Below are 15,065 nucleotides of genomic sequence, written 5' to 3' on the forward strand. Positions count from 1 at the left end.
TTTGTTGAGGTTCTTATAAAAATATTTCTCCCAATTAACTTACTATATGTCTATGTAAATTGAACTGAAGAAAGATTCATTAAGTTCATTCTCTAATATTAGATACCTATGACCTATACGTATATGTGTATCTTATATGTAAATCCAATCACCTAATCAACTAAGTGAATTTAAGCATTTGTTATTCCATTCATGGCCTACTCTAAACTCTCTCCATCAAGTTGTATTTAAGTTTCCAGATCTGCTAGGTAATGATCAAGCAATTAGAAGCATTAAACACAGAATTGGAATAATCAACTCATATTTCATTGATTATATGCAAAAAAAAAAGATAAAGAATTCAAACTACATGTTAAGTTCAATTGAAATCCTAGATAAAGTAAATTAGTTCATGCTGAATAATAAAAACATAAACCAAAGAAATTGAACCATTGTTACAATTCAAGAAAAACTAAGAATAGGAGGCGAAGAACATGAAGTTGAAGGTTTGTTAAATCTTCAATCTTCAATCCTACACAATCTTTCTTGGTTTCATGGTTGTTTTGTGGACACTTTTTTTCAGAGAAACCTAGTAAAAACCTTTCTCTTCCAAGAAGACCTAATTTTGACTGAATGTGGGAAAATGAAAGTTGATATATTGAAATGGCGCCATAACACTAGCTTCTTGACACTACGGCTCCCCAGCCTCGGATGAATGTATGGCATCTTGTCTTCTTGCGGCACCATAGCACTGGCTTCCTAGCACTGTGGCCTTCAACTCTCGAGTGGCACTATAGTGCCTTTTCTCATCACGATGCTATGACCCCCAAAGGCTCCATCTTGCCTTATGTTGTCTTTACTACACTACTTCACCTTGTACACTATTTTCTGCTTCTTTTATGTTGAACTAGGTAAAGTGGTAAATATGAAAATTATAGCCCTGTCTCTTAGTTTTCTAATGGCTTAAGAATCACATCAATTGGACTTCTAGAATGAGAGTTATGCTCAAAATACTGCATTATGTACAAAAGAAGCACTAGCCATACTTACACTCTTCATCATTAATTGAGGTCTTTTCATATTGGAACCTTCAAAAGCAATAAACTAAATAAGTAATAACTAAACTAAAAGGAATTTAACATAAAATTAAATTAAAATAACTAATCAAGCTTTAAAGTAAGTTAAGAAAAATAACTAAAAACTCCTAATTTCAAACCTAAATCCCAAGAGCTTAATTATTTTAGCACCCAAAATGAGGCAAAATAACTCCATGTAATAGAGTTATCAATTCTCCAAGTACAAACTTGCTAAAATACACTCTTTTTACTTTCTTTTTCAACCATTCTTTCAACCATCATTAATTCATCCATAAACATAACACAATAATATAGAAGGATTTACAGCAAATGAGAAGGAATTCTATTAATAATTATCACTAATACATAATTCATCAAAGTTCAAGTTTTCATTAAATTTTTACCATATATAAAATTGGGATTTCTCAACTGTGTCCGTAGAATTTAGGATAGTGAATAATCTGTTTGTACAATTGCCAAACTATGTCAAGGCATTAGTCACTCATCTCGGTACTGTGTAAAGATTGGTGTGGGGGATACATGTGATCATGCGGAAACCGTTTAAATGGTAGGGCTCATGATGCAAAGTCTGCATTCTATAGATATGATAGGTTTGGGGGGCTAACTTTGAGCTAACCAATGTTTGATGCATATACAGAAACTTTTGAACACTTTATTTTGATGAATAAGAAGCATGCTTTTCAAATTAAATAAAAAGAAAAAAGAAAAACCTGTTTGCTTTAAAAGAAAAAAGCTGTGTTTTCTCTCTTTCTCTACAAGCTATTTGTCTTCTCCTTTTTTTATGGTTTGTTATTGTTTCTTTTTGAGATTTATACATATTATAATTAGAAAAATAAATATTTTAATATTTTTAAACTAAAATTACGTAAAATATATGTTTTATTAACAAAATACATTTGTTTCGACCATGCTGGGCCGGATCTTAGACCTGGAAACCTAAGCCTTGAGCCGAGCATACGGGGTTGGACGAGTAACCCGGCCGTTGTATGCCTTTAAGAAAAGGATAAAAGAGGGCGTTGACAATGAACGTACAATGACGTGTGTAGAACATCACAAGCCATTTACCATCACCAGGTAATTACTCCAATATGCTAGAAATCAGCCTTGTCAAGTCATCTCCGTCTGACTTAATTTCTCTCTGGTTTTGAAACTTTCTTACTCTCAACAGCCTAACACCTCATTTCTCTGTCTCTCCTGCCCAGACCCAGCCTCCCTTGCTTGATCTGATCCCCAGCTCAACTTTGCCTCGATCCCTTTGATGTGTAGCAGCTTTGAGTTTCATCGAAAGACATCAACTTGTTTTTCTTTTCTTATTCTCCATTTGTGAGGGATGAATAGCACAGAGGATTCCAACGACTCTCCACAAATGGGTAAATTTGCGTATGCAATAGGATTCTCCACGGCTATCATTGCCCTTCTTTTTATGATAGCCCTGTCAGCCTACTTCTGCAACCGCGCCAACCAATCCACCAACCCTTCATCACCGCATGGAACCACCTCCACTGACCAGGACTCGGTGGCCAGGGAACAAGGCCTTGACGAGGAGACCCTGAGTAGCTACCCCGAGCTCCTTTATTCACAAGCAAAGCTCCATAAGCCTGACTCGGTATCATCGACTTCGAGTTGTTCGATATGTTTAGGTGAGTATAAGGATACAGATATGCTACGTTTGTTACCTGCTTGCGGCCATGTTTTTCATCTAAAGTGTGTTGATTCCTGGCTGAGGCTGCATCCTACTTGCCCTATTTGTCGAAACTCTCCTGCGCCAACTCCGCTTGCTACTCCTCTGGCAGAAGTGACGCCCTTGGCAATATGCTAAGGGTGTGATCCAAGGTTTCCCGTTAGCAATTAGCATGCATTAGATTTTGTACAGATTGAAACAACCTTTTTTCTTTGGTATCTAAATGAAACAATTTTCTCTTATAACAAAAGTAATTCGATTAATTATTTGAAATGAGAGATTTAATCTTAATAGGTAAAGTGTAGGGCTTGAGCGATCTAGTAATTCTTAGTCTGAATCTTATTTTCTTTAGATAAATTAGGCAATTGATTAGTTGAACAAGGTACAAAAGAGTTTTGACTCTAAATGGTGTTAATTAGCTTCACCGCCATTCAAATTATGGAGCTATTGTCCAATCATAGTTTTTATTGGCTAGTTCAAATTAAGGACGAAAACATAAAATTGAAAGATTGTTATTGTAATGTTTATATATTTACTGAATTGGAAATGGCTTTTCTCTAGGTTAGGACGAAAGCTTATGAAGAACATATAGCGATTCAAGACATGATAATTCCATTTTTTTGACTTTGCATACGGAAATAAACAATGAATGGCACACATAAAGGATAAGTGAAAAGAGTTGACGATAGACATCAAAAGTGAGTTGGGCAATCCATAAAAGAAAAAGCCACAAATAGTTTAATGCAATTGCAAGCACTGCAGAGGATAAAGTGGCCAAGGTTAGTCTTGGATCTCTTTCATCAAATTAGTAGAAAATGAGTTAGTACAATATCTTAATGTTATGACAAAAAAACTCTAAATTTTTTTCTATATTTAAGAAAAACCCAACTCCCTAACAAACAAAAGCCCTTCTCTCGTTTTTTATTGCTTTTTTATTATGTTTTTGTGGTGGGCTGATTATGTGGTTGAAAGGGCTTTCATATCCTTAAATATAATAGATAAATCTATGAATTAGAAGAGTTCTAATCTAGGAGACTTGATTTTATTGATAACAATCTCAACATGACTTAATCATAGTCATAGAATCTCAATTGAAATAAAAAATATTAAAAATGAGATTTACCTAATTAAAATATTTAAAGCAAAAAGTAAAGTAGAAATCAAAATGAAAAATAAAAATGTTCATATGCTAATTGTATTACTAGTTCCAAAAAACGGGTTATTGAGTGCAAAACAGAACCGTTAGTCATTATTGGAGGCAGAAAACGACTCAAGAGAGAAGATAACGTCGGGTGGACTTTTGTCCCCCTTGTAACGTGTTTGTGTTTTTAACGCCGTTAGAATGAGAACTTTTCTATCTGATTTGGAAAAATCCGAAGTGGAGGAATACGATGCCATGATGTGATACTATGGAATAGGCCCAAATGTGAAGACCTATTTATGTAACTAAATTGTCCTACTATATCAAATATGTAGGATAAAAACACAAAGTAAAATATTAATTTTTCCTAATTTATGCCATTTTTCTCAGATTATTTATGCAAAAATTCCAATATTAGTAAAAATTTTCATTACAAAGTTGACAAGTTGGATTAAATTAAACATAAAAAATAGTGACATGTTAAAATAATTGATAAGAAGTCCAATTTTTTTTCTCTATTTTTATTGTTTCCTTTTCCTTTTCCTTTTCTTTCTTCTTCTTAGTCCTTGTTTAGTTTGCCATTTGCAAACTTTCTTGACCGTATTGGACATTCGAACTGACACCGACCTTGATGAGGAAAGTCATGCAAACAATTTAATTACAAAACAAAAAATTAAAATCTTTTCTCTCAAGTAAGAGCAATATTTGTTTGTTTGATTATGTAGATTATCTTAATTAATAGGTAGAAGATTACTATAGTTTTAAAAACTTTTGATGTCGAAAGCAAGAGGTTACAACACTTTGTGTATTAAATCTTCTTCCCACCGAGATTAGATTGTTTAAAACCTCAAGTTGTTCAAGTATACAGCTTCTAATGATGATTCACACAGATTCCAAAGCTGAATAACACCAATTAATGATTGGGATTTGCTTTTGTTGCCAGGCTTAGTGCTAGTTAGCCACGAGAGGTTCTAATTTTTCACTCTTAAGTATCTTACATATGTGTTAGGCACCTCTTAAGTGCAATATAAACATCTATTTATAATGGCAAAGTAGGTTTAACACAACTTTTGTGCTAATTATAAAATTACTCCAATTTAATTTAACATATTTAATTAAGTCTTTGAAATTTAAAGTTTCTTTTCAATTAAGAGTCTATTTGGCTTAGCTTTTTTTTTTTAAAGCTTAGAGCTATGATGAAAAATAATAGCTTTTAAAATTAAATTAAAGATATTTGGTAAAATAATTTATATAAGCTCTAATTTTAGTTAAAATTGCCATAAAAGTTATTTAACAAATAACTTTCTATTAATTATGAATTCCTTTGTTCACAATGAAAAAAAAAAGTTAACTTCATTTTTTTATCTATTTAAAAAAATTTTGGAAATGTAAAAAGTATTTTTATATAACATAGAAAAAGAAGGGTATTTTTTGAGAGGATAATATTGGAATTACTTTTAATAGATGAACATATTTTTTAAAGAAGAAAAAATTCTTGAAAAGTTGTTATGTTTTTAAAAGAAGATAAGAGAAAAGCTTTTCTCTAGAGTTTTTTTCTGAAACTCCTTTTTTTTTTAGATTTTGCTTTTTAAAAGAAGTTTTATTTTTTTAAAACTTTTTAAAATCCTGGTTAGCTCAACTTTTACTTTTAAGAGGTAGATAAACTAAAAAAAGATCAAACAAAATAAGCACTAAGTCTAACTTAATCCTTAATTTTACATTCTTACTTATCATTTTTTATGTGTGAGACCTATTAAGCTTTTAACATGTTGGTAATAAAATATAAATTACAATAAAAATTGTCACATCCCATTTTTTGGACTAATCTTGACTAGCGTATAGATCCCGACGGTATAGCCTACTAGGCCTAAACAAGCTTTTTTATCTCAATCCTACATTCATTAATCAATCACATATGGCTTGTTTGCCAACATCATCATCATACATGCTTAGAATATTAATCAACATAAGCGTAGACATTCATGTATAGGCGTAAACACACAATTATGGACTACTTAACATAAACTGTGTTCATTTTCATTCATAGTCTTTGTATGCTGTACAATATATATTAATTTTGGAAAGACATTTCAGGTGCTTAAAAAGGCTCACAAGCCATCATTCATATCATTCACATCATTTAATAAAAGTAACTTGCCATGCAATGGCTTAACAATCTAGTACCAACAAATATGTATGAATAGAAATGTAAGATCGACTCTTCAAGCAAAATATGACTTGACTCCCTAAGCTTTAAGAGGCTACTATGTCACCTACCAAAGGAAGAACGGATCACACTTTCGTGACATGGGTTCTCAGCATCTATCACCGATGCAACAAAATGGGAAAAACTAATGTGTGAGTCACAAAGACTTCATAAGTGGATATGGGAAGGGGACAAGTCAAGGGGTTAGAGCTTTTGCACAAAGAAACTTTTATATAGACATGCACATATGATCTTTCAAATATGTATAATGAACTTGTACGAGAATAATTATGCTTTCAAACAACCTTCATAAATTCTTAGAGAATGCGCCATTGTTGAAGTGAAGGAGGATATCATGGTCCCAACGAGGAATGATGTTAATCCCACATCGTATGCTCCCACTAAATAGAACCATAGATCCCACGTCGAAGCAAAACCTCTCAAAGGGGAGCCAATGGAGGATGTTATGGTTCTAGAAGGGAGTCATGAATCCCACATTGGCTGCGTACAAGAGTAAGACAGGATATTTCATGATTCACACCACCTTTAGCCTATGAGATGCCTTTTATGGGGCAAAATCGTGAAGCCAACGGGCCAAAACAAGCAATACCTTACAAGAGTTAGTGTGAACCGTGACAAGTAATCTTGTAAAAAAATTTTCTTCTAGGGTTGAAATGACTACTTTTAAATTTATATATTCTAGTAAATTTCTTTTGAAATAGTACATAATCTAGTAAATTAATAACTAATAATAGTACTACAATAATTATTACTGAAACCCGAATTGCAAAAGGATACATCCTACATCCAAATTCAGTGTTAACTGGTATTAATTTAGTATTAATACTAATTTGGCATAATGCTTAAAAAAGTCCTTAAACTATTCAACAAAATTCAAATAAGACTTTATTCTTTTATCGCATTTGATTAAGCTCCTGTAATTTTATTTTAGGTCAAATAGACCCTTATAGCTAAAAGTTGACTAATTGACATTAGTCAAAATGACATTTATCATTTTATACCCATATAATGCTGGCATGGCTCTAACATTGAGGGTTGAAATGCTACATGACCATATAATTATATCACATCAGCATGTCACGTCATTATCTATTATGACATGTTAGCTTGTCACATCACCTCCATGTTGAATAAAAAAAATGACATTTTGACTAATAATAATAATTTATTTAATTCAAAATAAAAGTATAAGAGTTTAATTGAATGTAATAAAGAAATAATGACTTATATGAACTTTTCTAAATAATTCGAGGACCTTTTAAGTATTATACCTACTAATTTAGTGCTATATACTAATACAACCAAATTAAAAGCTAACTTGTATTAATATAGTATATATTAGTCGATGTTCATAAATGGAAAAAGAACATGTTTGAGTAATTCTTTTTATATCTCATCTCTCATGTAATGTCATTTATGATTGCTTATTTTAAATAATTTCATAACTATAAAATTAGATTAAATAAAGGTAACAAAAAAAAAAAGAAAAAGAAAAAGAAGAGAAAGCTTCCATACAAATAAATTGCCAAATAAATTGAAAGAGCTTCACTGTCACTTTAACTAAAATGAAATCTTTAAATCCTTCTATTACAACCCTGCCACATCTGTATTTTGCTTCTTAATAACGGTTACATATCTTTGCACGGTAAAAATCCATCTCTTCAATGCCTTCATATTTTGCTTTTCTATACAACTGCTTAATCTTCCTCTTCCTCTTCCTCTCTGCTTCTTTTCCTGCGCTGTACAATGGCCATGCAGAGTGACTTTTCAACTGTGTTCTTTATTCTAGCGTCGGCAGTTGCATTTCGAAGTTGCTTATGTAGCGAGCGATACGTCGTGGGAGGCGCTGTTTGGTCCATCCCTTCCTACCCAAAGTTCTACAACGACTGGTCCTCTTCTATTATCTTTTTCGTCGGTGACGCTATATGTAATTCCATTCCGCACAAACTCGTGCAAGTGCTGAAGTAATTCTAGCAGAAAGAACCAGCACAGAGTAAACTTATTTAATTGCTTGGTTTTTTGTTTTTTCATCTCTCTAAATCCATTTAACAATGCAGTGTTCGACTTTGAATTGGGGTTCCACAATGTTATCCAAGTTCCAAGGCTAGACTACAAGGACTGCGTCTCCAACAATCCCATTAAAGTCTTAGATACTGGACCGGCAATCGTTTCGCTGATGGATCGAGGGGTTTTGTACTTCATTTGCAACATCTCAAACTACTGCGATCTTGGGCAAAAGGTCTCTATAACCGTCCAAAAGCAATCCACAAATCTTTCCCCAACTCCATCACCATCACCATCACCATCTCCATCTCCTTCTTCTATGCCTTCTGCACCACCTTTGCCCCGATTTCAGCCACCGAAAACATCGCCCGTGACATTTGGCTATAGCAATTCTTCTGAGGCTCCCGTACCTAGACGGCCTGGAATCACCATAAGCAGTGCTGTTGCTTCAATAGGAATGCTTTCAAGATGGCTTTCTTGGTTTTATTTGGCGATATTTTTGGTCATGGTGTGATGTTTGGTACATATTGGGACTAACTATATTGCTTCGCTTGGGCCTAATCATACTAGGAATGATGTTTCCAACCTGCATCATTATCAGATGTAAGCTTTCTAAATCAAGCAATTAGATCAAATCAAAAAGATAACGTCTTTGTTTTCTTTGTTTCTGTTGACCTTCCCTTCTAATATCTTTGGTAAATGAAGAGGCAAACCTGGAAAGGTTGAAAACATAAATGACATGCATAGGTGCCATGGCAATTTTTATTAACATGTCATTACCTAGTTTGCTGGGTTTATAGTTGAAGCCATGGAAAGGTCCATGCAAAACATATGTCATATTGCTTAATTATATGCCCACGCATTGAACAAGTCAATTTTTCTAAATTTTATTCAAACGTATAAATTGCTATATACTCCTAGTTACGCCAAGAAAGTAAATGTCTTCCAGCGATACCTTAGAAGTTTGAGTTCAAGATCCTAAGTAGAGGTGTTCATGGATCGAGTTAGGTTCGATTGATACTTAAAATCCTCAAGTTCGAGTTTAGGCTCAACTTGTCTATTTAAGTTATTTTTATAGTTAAAATATTAAAAAGATTATATTTATATTCATACTTTAATATTTTTAAATATATTTTAAATCTAAAATTAAATAAAAATATAAAAATTGCAAATCTACAACTATAGTAAAAGGAAGTCGGCGATGGTTCACTGTCACGTGGAGAGTTATTTTTTAGCCACCTGGATGTCTTTTGTTGCTTCACACATTTGGTGGGCTTAGGATGCTTTTTAGCTGTGGGTTTCTTTCATGCATGGGTGGCATTTTTCTTTTGCTTTCTGTTGCTTTTCTTTGCAACTCTCTTTCGAGTAGTTCTTTGGGGTCGATTTTGGACACCGTGCATGCCTCGATCTGAATGTTTTCCTAGCTGAAGTGACTTCTTTAGCTAGGTTTTTGGGGGTTGTTATGCAAAGGCTTGCATTGATGGCTTCGAGTTCTTCTTTACCTGTGTCATTCAATTTGGTTACGGTGTCAACTTGGTTAGTTTGGCTTGCTGAGTGTCATGAACTACGTTTCTTTTGTTTAAGTATGCGATAATCCGTATAGCGCTTGAATGGATGCTCCTACACAAGCCAACCAATAATTTGATTATATATGATCAAATATCAATAATAACCACAAATTAGTTTAGGGAAACGCACTATCGAAATCATAAGGCATAATGAATGCCATGTACGCAACCAGTGCAGCAACATAAAGGAAAATGTTTTATTAATATTGAGATAACTACAAAAGGACCAAGATGTGCCATCGTCAGGCCATAGGGGCAACCCTAGATGGTTTGCTAAAAACATACCTTTACTAGTGAGGCAGCTCAACAATCAATCGACTACTCATCCGCTATAAAGAGCTAACAAGCTTTTACAATTATATCACTAAGTATCATTATAAGACATGAGATTAAGACATTTCTTTCCTAAAAGGTCTTCCCCCTAAAAACTTAACAAGTATTTCTAAATAAGCCATCAAGTGCCATTACAATGTTTAAAATGGGGACTGCTCCCCTGAAGGTACAAAGAACTTAGTCTCTTAGACAGTTCTACTTTGTCATAGCCCTATACAAAATTGGCTCATGACATCTTCCCCCACTCAATCTATCAATGTCCTTGTTGACTGGTTGACTTAGAACTCTTTGATCTTTTGCTTCAAGGTGCTGAGGTTGGCTTTTTTCTCCTAAGTGATTTCATCTATCTTCAAACCTTCCTATTTCACCAAGTACTCCTACATTGACCATCAGTTGATTATGGTCATTCTCTTTGCAAGAATCTCCTCTACTTGGCGTTACGATGATGGCTCTCATGGCTTGACTCTTGCTTCTGTTTGTTGTATTTGCATGAAATAGCTTCAAGTTGTTGATGTGAAACACTGGTTGCACCTTCATCCACTTGGGTGGATCAATCTTGTATAAGGTCTTCCCCATCTTAGTCGTAATCAATAATGGGCCTTTATACTTGCGCATTAGTCGTTTATCTCTTTTCCTTAAGAATCTAAGTTGTTTCGGTACCAGCTTCACTAGCACAAAGTCCCCCACTTTAAAGTGTTGCTCTCTTCAACTTTTGTCTACCCACTTCTTCATGTGGTTGGAAACTTTTTCTATGTAAGCGCAAGCAATCTCAGTGTTTTGTCTCCACTATTTAGCAAAGTTAAAAGCTTGAGGGCTTTTCCTGCTATAGTGTTAGGAAATCTAGGTTGTTGCTTAGTGCCAACTTTGCAAGGAGTTTTATTTATGGCAAAGCTTTTCTGTGAATTAAAACATAATTAACCCATATCTAGCAGATTAAGCTAATTCCTCTAGTTTTCCTATACAGAGTGTCGCATATATTCCTCCAACAGTCCGTTGAAGCGTTCCATTTGGCCATTAGTTTGTGGATAATAACTAAGGGAGATATTGAGTTTTGACCCCAATAGCTTGAAAAGCTCTTTCCAAAAGAAACCAATAAACCTTATATCTCTGACATTCATAGTGATTTGAGGAACGCCTCAGTATTTTGCCACATGTTTGAAAACTGTTTGAGCTATTTCTTCTGCCAAGTTAAACTTATCTACTAGGATAAATGTAATGTACTTTGAAAAATAATACACTACCACCCGAATGGTTGTCATATCTCCCACTTTAGAGAGCCTTACTATGAAGTCAAGAGAAATACTTTACCACGGTTTGGTTAGTACTAGTAGTGGTTTAAGCATTCTTCTTGACTTCTATCCCTCTATTTTGTCTTATTGGAAAATACGAAATGTCTTGGTATAATCCGTCACATCCTTCCGCATATGGGGCCAATAGTAACCTTGTTTAGTAATGCCACAATGCATTACCAACCTAGATGTCCTGCCCATGAAGCATAATGACATTCTTACATCATCTTTTGTCTCAGCTCTCTAGCACTCAAAACAAGTATTCGTTGCCCTTTTGTTAGTAGGAGTCCATTTTCTACCTTAAAAAACTTGGACTTCTCGCTTTCCACTAATTTCATTATGGCAATGGCTTGGGGATCTCATTTTCAAGTTCTCTTTAATAAGGTTGCAAATGTCCATAGTTAGTCTACTAGTTGTGATCGTAGCTACCACTCTAAGAGCTATGAATTCAACCTTTCTACTGAGGGCATTTGCCTCTTGGTTAGCCTTTTTAGACTTATGCTTGAAGTGGAAATCAAATTCGGCTACGAACTCCAACCATCTCGCTTATTTGGTTATAAGCTTTGGTTAAGTGAAGAACTAACTAACTGTAGTATTGTCTGTCCTAACTGTGAATTGGGACCCTAGTAAGTAATGTTGCCACCCTTATAAGCAATGAATTACAAATAAAAGCTCTTTTACTTGCATCGTATATCTCTTTTCTGCTTTGTTCAGCTTTTGATTTTCAAACATGACTAGATGTTCTTTTTGTAGTAATATTCCTCTAAAAGCAAAGTTTAATGCATTTGTTTGTACTTTGAAAGGTTTTTCAATATCTGGGAGTGCAAGGACAAGGTCCGTTATCATCACTTCCTTCAAGTCTTCGAAAGCTTCTTGGCATTGAGGTGTTTAGTCCCACTTCTATCCCTTTTTAAGCAATTTTGTAAATTCCAACGTTCTATTTTAATACTTTTCCACAAATCTTCTATAATAGTTAACTAGCCTTAAGAATGAACAAAATTCAATCATATTCTTAGGAGTTGCCCACTCTTTTAATAGCCTTCACCTTTTGCATATCAATATGGATATGACTTTGCTCAATTATGTGGCCCAAGAATTGAATTCAAGTTTGCATGAATGCACATTTTTCTCTTTTCACATAAAACTAGTTGCTTTATAGCCTTTGGAAGACTTGTCACAAGTGCCTTTGATGTTCCTTTAAGGTTGAACTGTACACCACAATGTTTTCTAGGTAGATTACCATGTACTTGTCCAAATAATCTTGGAAGACTTGATTCATCAATGTACAAAAAGTGGCAGGAGCATTGGCTAATCCAAAAGGCATAACAAGGAATTCAAATGCATTATACTATTTTATGCAAATGGTTTTTGGTTCTCCATTGCCCATTCTTACTTAATGGTAACCTGACTTGAAATCTAATTTAGAGAAGTACTTCCACAACCCAACTAGTCAAAAATATCTATTAGAAGAGAAATTGGATGTTTATTTCTTAATGTGGCTTTATTCAAAGCTTGGTAATCCATGCATAATCACAAACTCCGATCTTGTTTCTTCTAGAAAAGTGTAAAGGCCTTAAAAAATGCTTTTAAAGGTAGGATAAATCCCAATTGAATCAGCTCATCTAATTGTTTCCTTCACTTAACTAGCTTTGGAAAAGCCATCTTATATGGTCCCTATCACATCTCATTTTTTAAAGGGATCATGACCGGCACTAAAACCTACGTGGGTATGGCCCACTAGACCTTAGTAAGCCTTCTAACATCATTTTATGATCAATCAATCATGTTTGACTTATTTGCCATCATCATCATCATACATGCATAACATGAGTCATATAATCATAGACATTCGTACATATGTGAGTCACACAATTATGGACTTTTCAACATAAAAGGTGTGAATGCTTTCATTCATAATTATTGTACCTTAAGTGCTCATAAGGCCTTAGGCCATAATACATAATATTTACATAACATCATAAGAAATATCTTACCATTCATTGGCTTAGCAGTAATCCATAATCAAACATTTATAAACAAAAATCTAAAGACCGACTCGTCAAGTGAAACATGACCCGACTCCCTAAGCTTCATGACAGTTGCTATGTTACCTACCATAGGAAGAACAAACCACATTTTTGTGGCATAGGTGCTTAATTGCTATCAATAATCTACAACAAAAATGGAGAAAACTAATGTGTGAGTCACAAAAACTCCGTGAGTGGATACAAAAAGGGACAAGTCAAAATGTTAGAGCATTTGTATAAATAGAACATTTATGTAACCATGCATGTATGATATTTCAAATACGCATAATGAACTAGTGAGACAATAATTATGCTTGCAAACAAGCTTTATAAATCCATTGTAAATATGTACCAAATCTTTAAATCTTTGAGTATGTGTTCAACATGGTAAATACTTTTCATACATTTTGGAGTCTCATAAACCATTAAAACTCATTTAAGAATCAAAATCTTTGAATGGCATCTGAAAAGGGCTAACTTATGAACTCATCATTTCAATTAAGGCATCAGGACTTAACCTTCTAGAGCTCGATGGCCATGCTCATGAACTTGAGTAATTCAGACTCGTCGGATCTCATTCTCATAACAATCTTACCTCTAACTTTCTTCCATAATAAACTAAGGAACCTTGTTCCAACATTTCTTGTATATCACCTATAGAATCATTACCTAACAATCAAATATATAATCCATCTTATGACGGTACAACCCCCTTCAACCTTGCGCTGGCAATGTATAAACCCCATTGTACCTCGGGCCAATAATATATAAAACCTATTGCACCTTGGGCATATCTAATACATCATAAGAGTGGAATCATCACTTTACTCCAAAAGTGAAATTTGTACTTCACTCAAAAATGGTGGCAATGGTAAACCTCTAAAACCATTGGGTTAACAAGAAATCATATCATATCTTATATCATTATGCACTCATATTCATAATGCGTGGTATGTGGAAACTACATCACATACTTGACATTATAGCTTTCAATAAGTACTCTTTATCATCTCATATGGCATGTGGAATCTGCCTCACATACTAGCACATATGACTTATCTTGTACTTTTTATCATCTCATGTGTTATATGGAATGTACATCATTTACACAGCTTCAGGCCACATATCATGCATTCTTAATTATCTCATATAGTATATGAAATTTACATCATATACCTAGCATTATGGCATTTGATATGGTTATTTCAAATACTTACTCTCAGTCTCAGGGTATATGGCAACAACATCACATACATCTCAATACACATACATCATCTGGTCTTTACAACTCTTCCAATATGTGGAATTATCATCACATTAGCATGCTTCAAGCATTCATTTACATCTCATAGATGTGGTGATTTTAGTGTAAAACACTTGTCCCTTCTTATTGAAAACTAATAAATAATAGAATATTTATATACACACAATAGCTTCAAAAACCATTTCTAACAATTTATCACCCACAAACATATTTTTCGCTTAGCAAAACATTAATGAGAAACCATACTCATCAAAAATCATGCTTCAACTTTACATACTAAAATAGTTTGAAAGTAATGTATCCATTCATCTTGATAAAAGCATGCTTCTAAGCCTTGCTTCATTAAACATTGCTTGTTCTACGATACTCGAGCTCTAACAATCACCTATCAACATAAATCCTAGCATAAGTTCTCAGTTTCCAGCAAAAACCCATTTTTGAAACTAGTAGATTTA

General features: G+C 33.9%; 1 protein-coding gene and 1 pseudogene across 1 annotated transcript; both read left to right on the plus strand.

The window, feature by feature from the left end:
* The first annotated feature begins 2,203 nt into the window (after positions 1-2,203).
* LOC110425932 (RING-H2 finger protein ATL70 pseudogene) lies at positions 2,204-2,988 on the plus strand (annotated as a pseudogene).
* A 4,883-nt stretch (positions 2,989-7,871) lies between these two features.
* LOC110425987 (cucumber peeling cupredoxin-like) lies at positions 7,872-8,643 on the plus strand. The gene is made up of 2 exons (XM_021441075.2): positions 7,872-8,052; positions 8,183-8,643. Exons 1-2 carry the CDS (start codon positions 7,872-7,874, stop codon positions 8,641-8,643), a joined length of 642 nt encoding a protein of 213 aa, XP_021296750.2.
* Positions 8,644-15,065: the final 6,422 nt, after the last annotated feature.

The sequence above is a fragment of the Theobroma umbraticum genome, unplaced genomic scaffold (assembly GCF_002168275.2).
Source record: "Theobroma umbraticum cultivar Fairchild unplaced genomic scaffold, ASM216827v3 scaffold_12.1, whole genome shotgun sequence".
Taxonomy (NCBI): domain Eukaryota; kingdom Viridiplantae; phylum Streptophyta; class Magnoliopsida; order Malvales; family Malvaceae; genus Theobroma; species Theobroma umbraticum.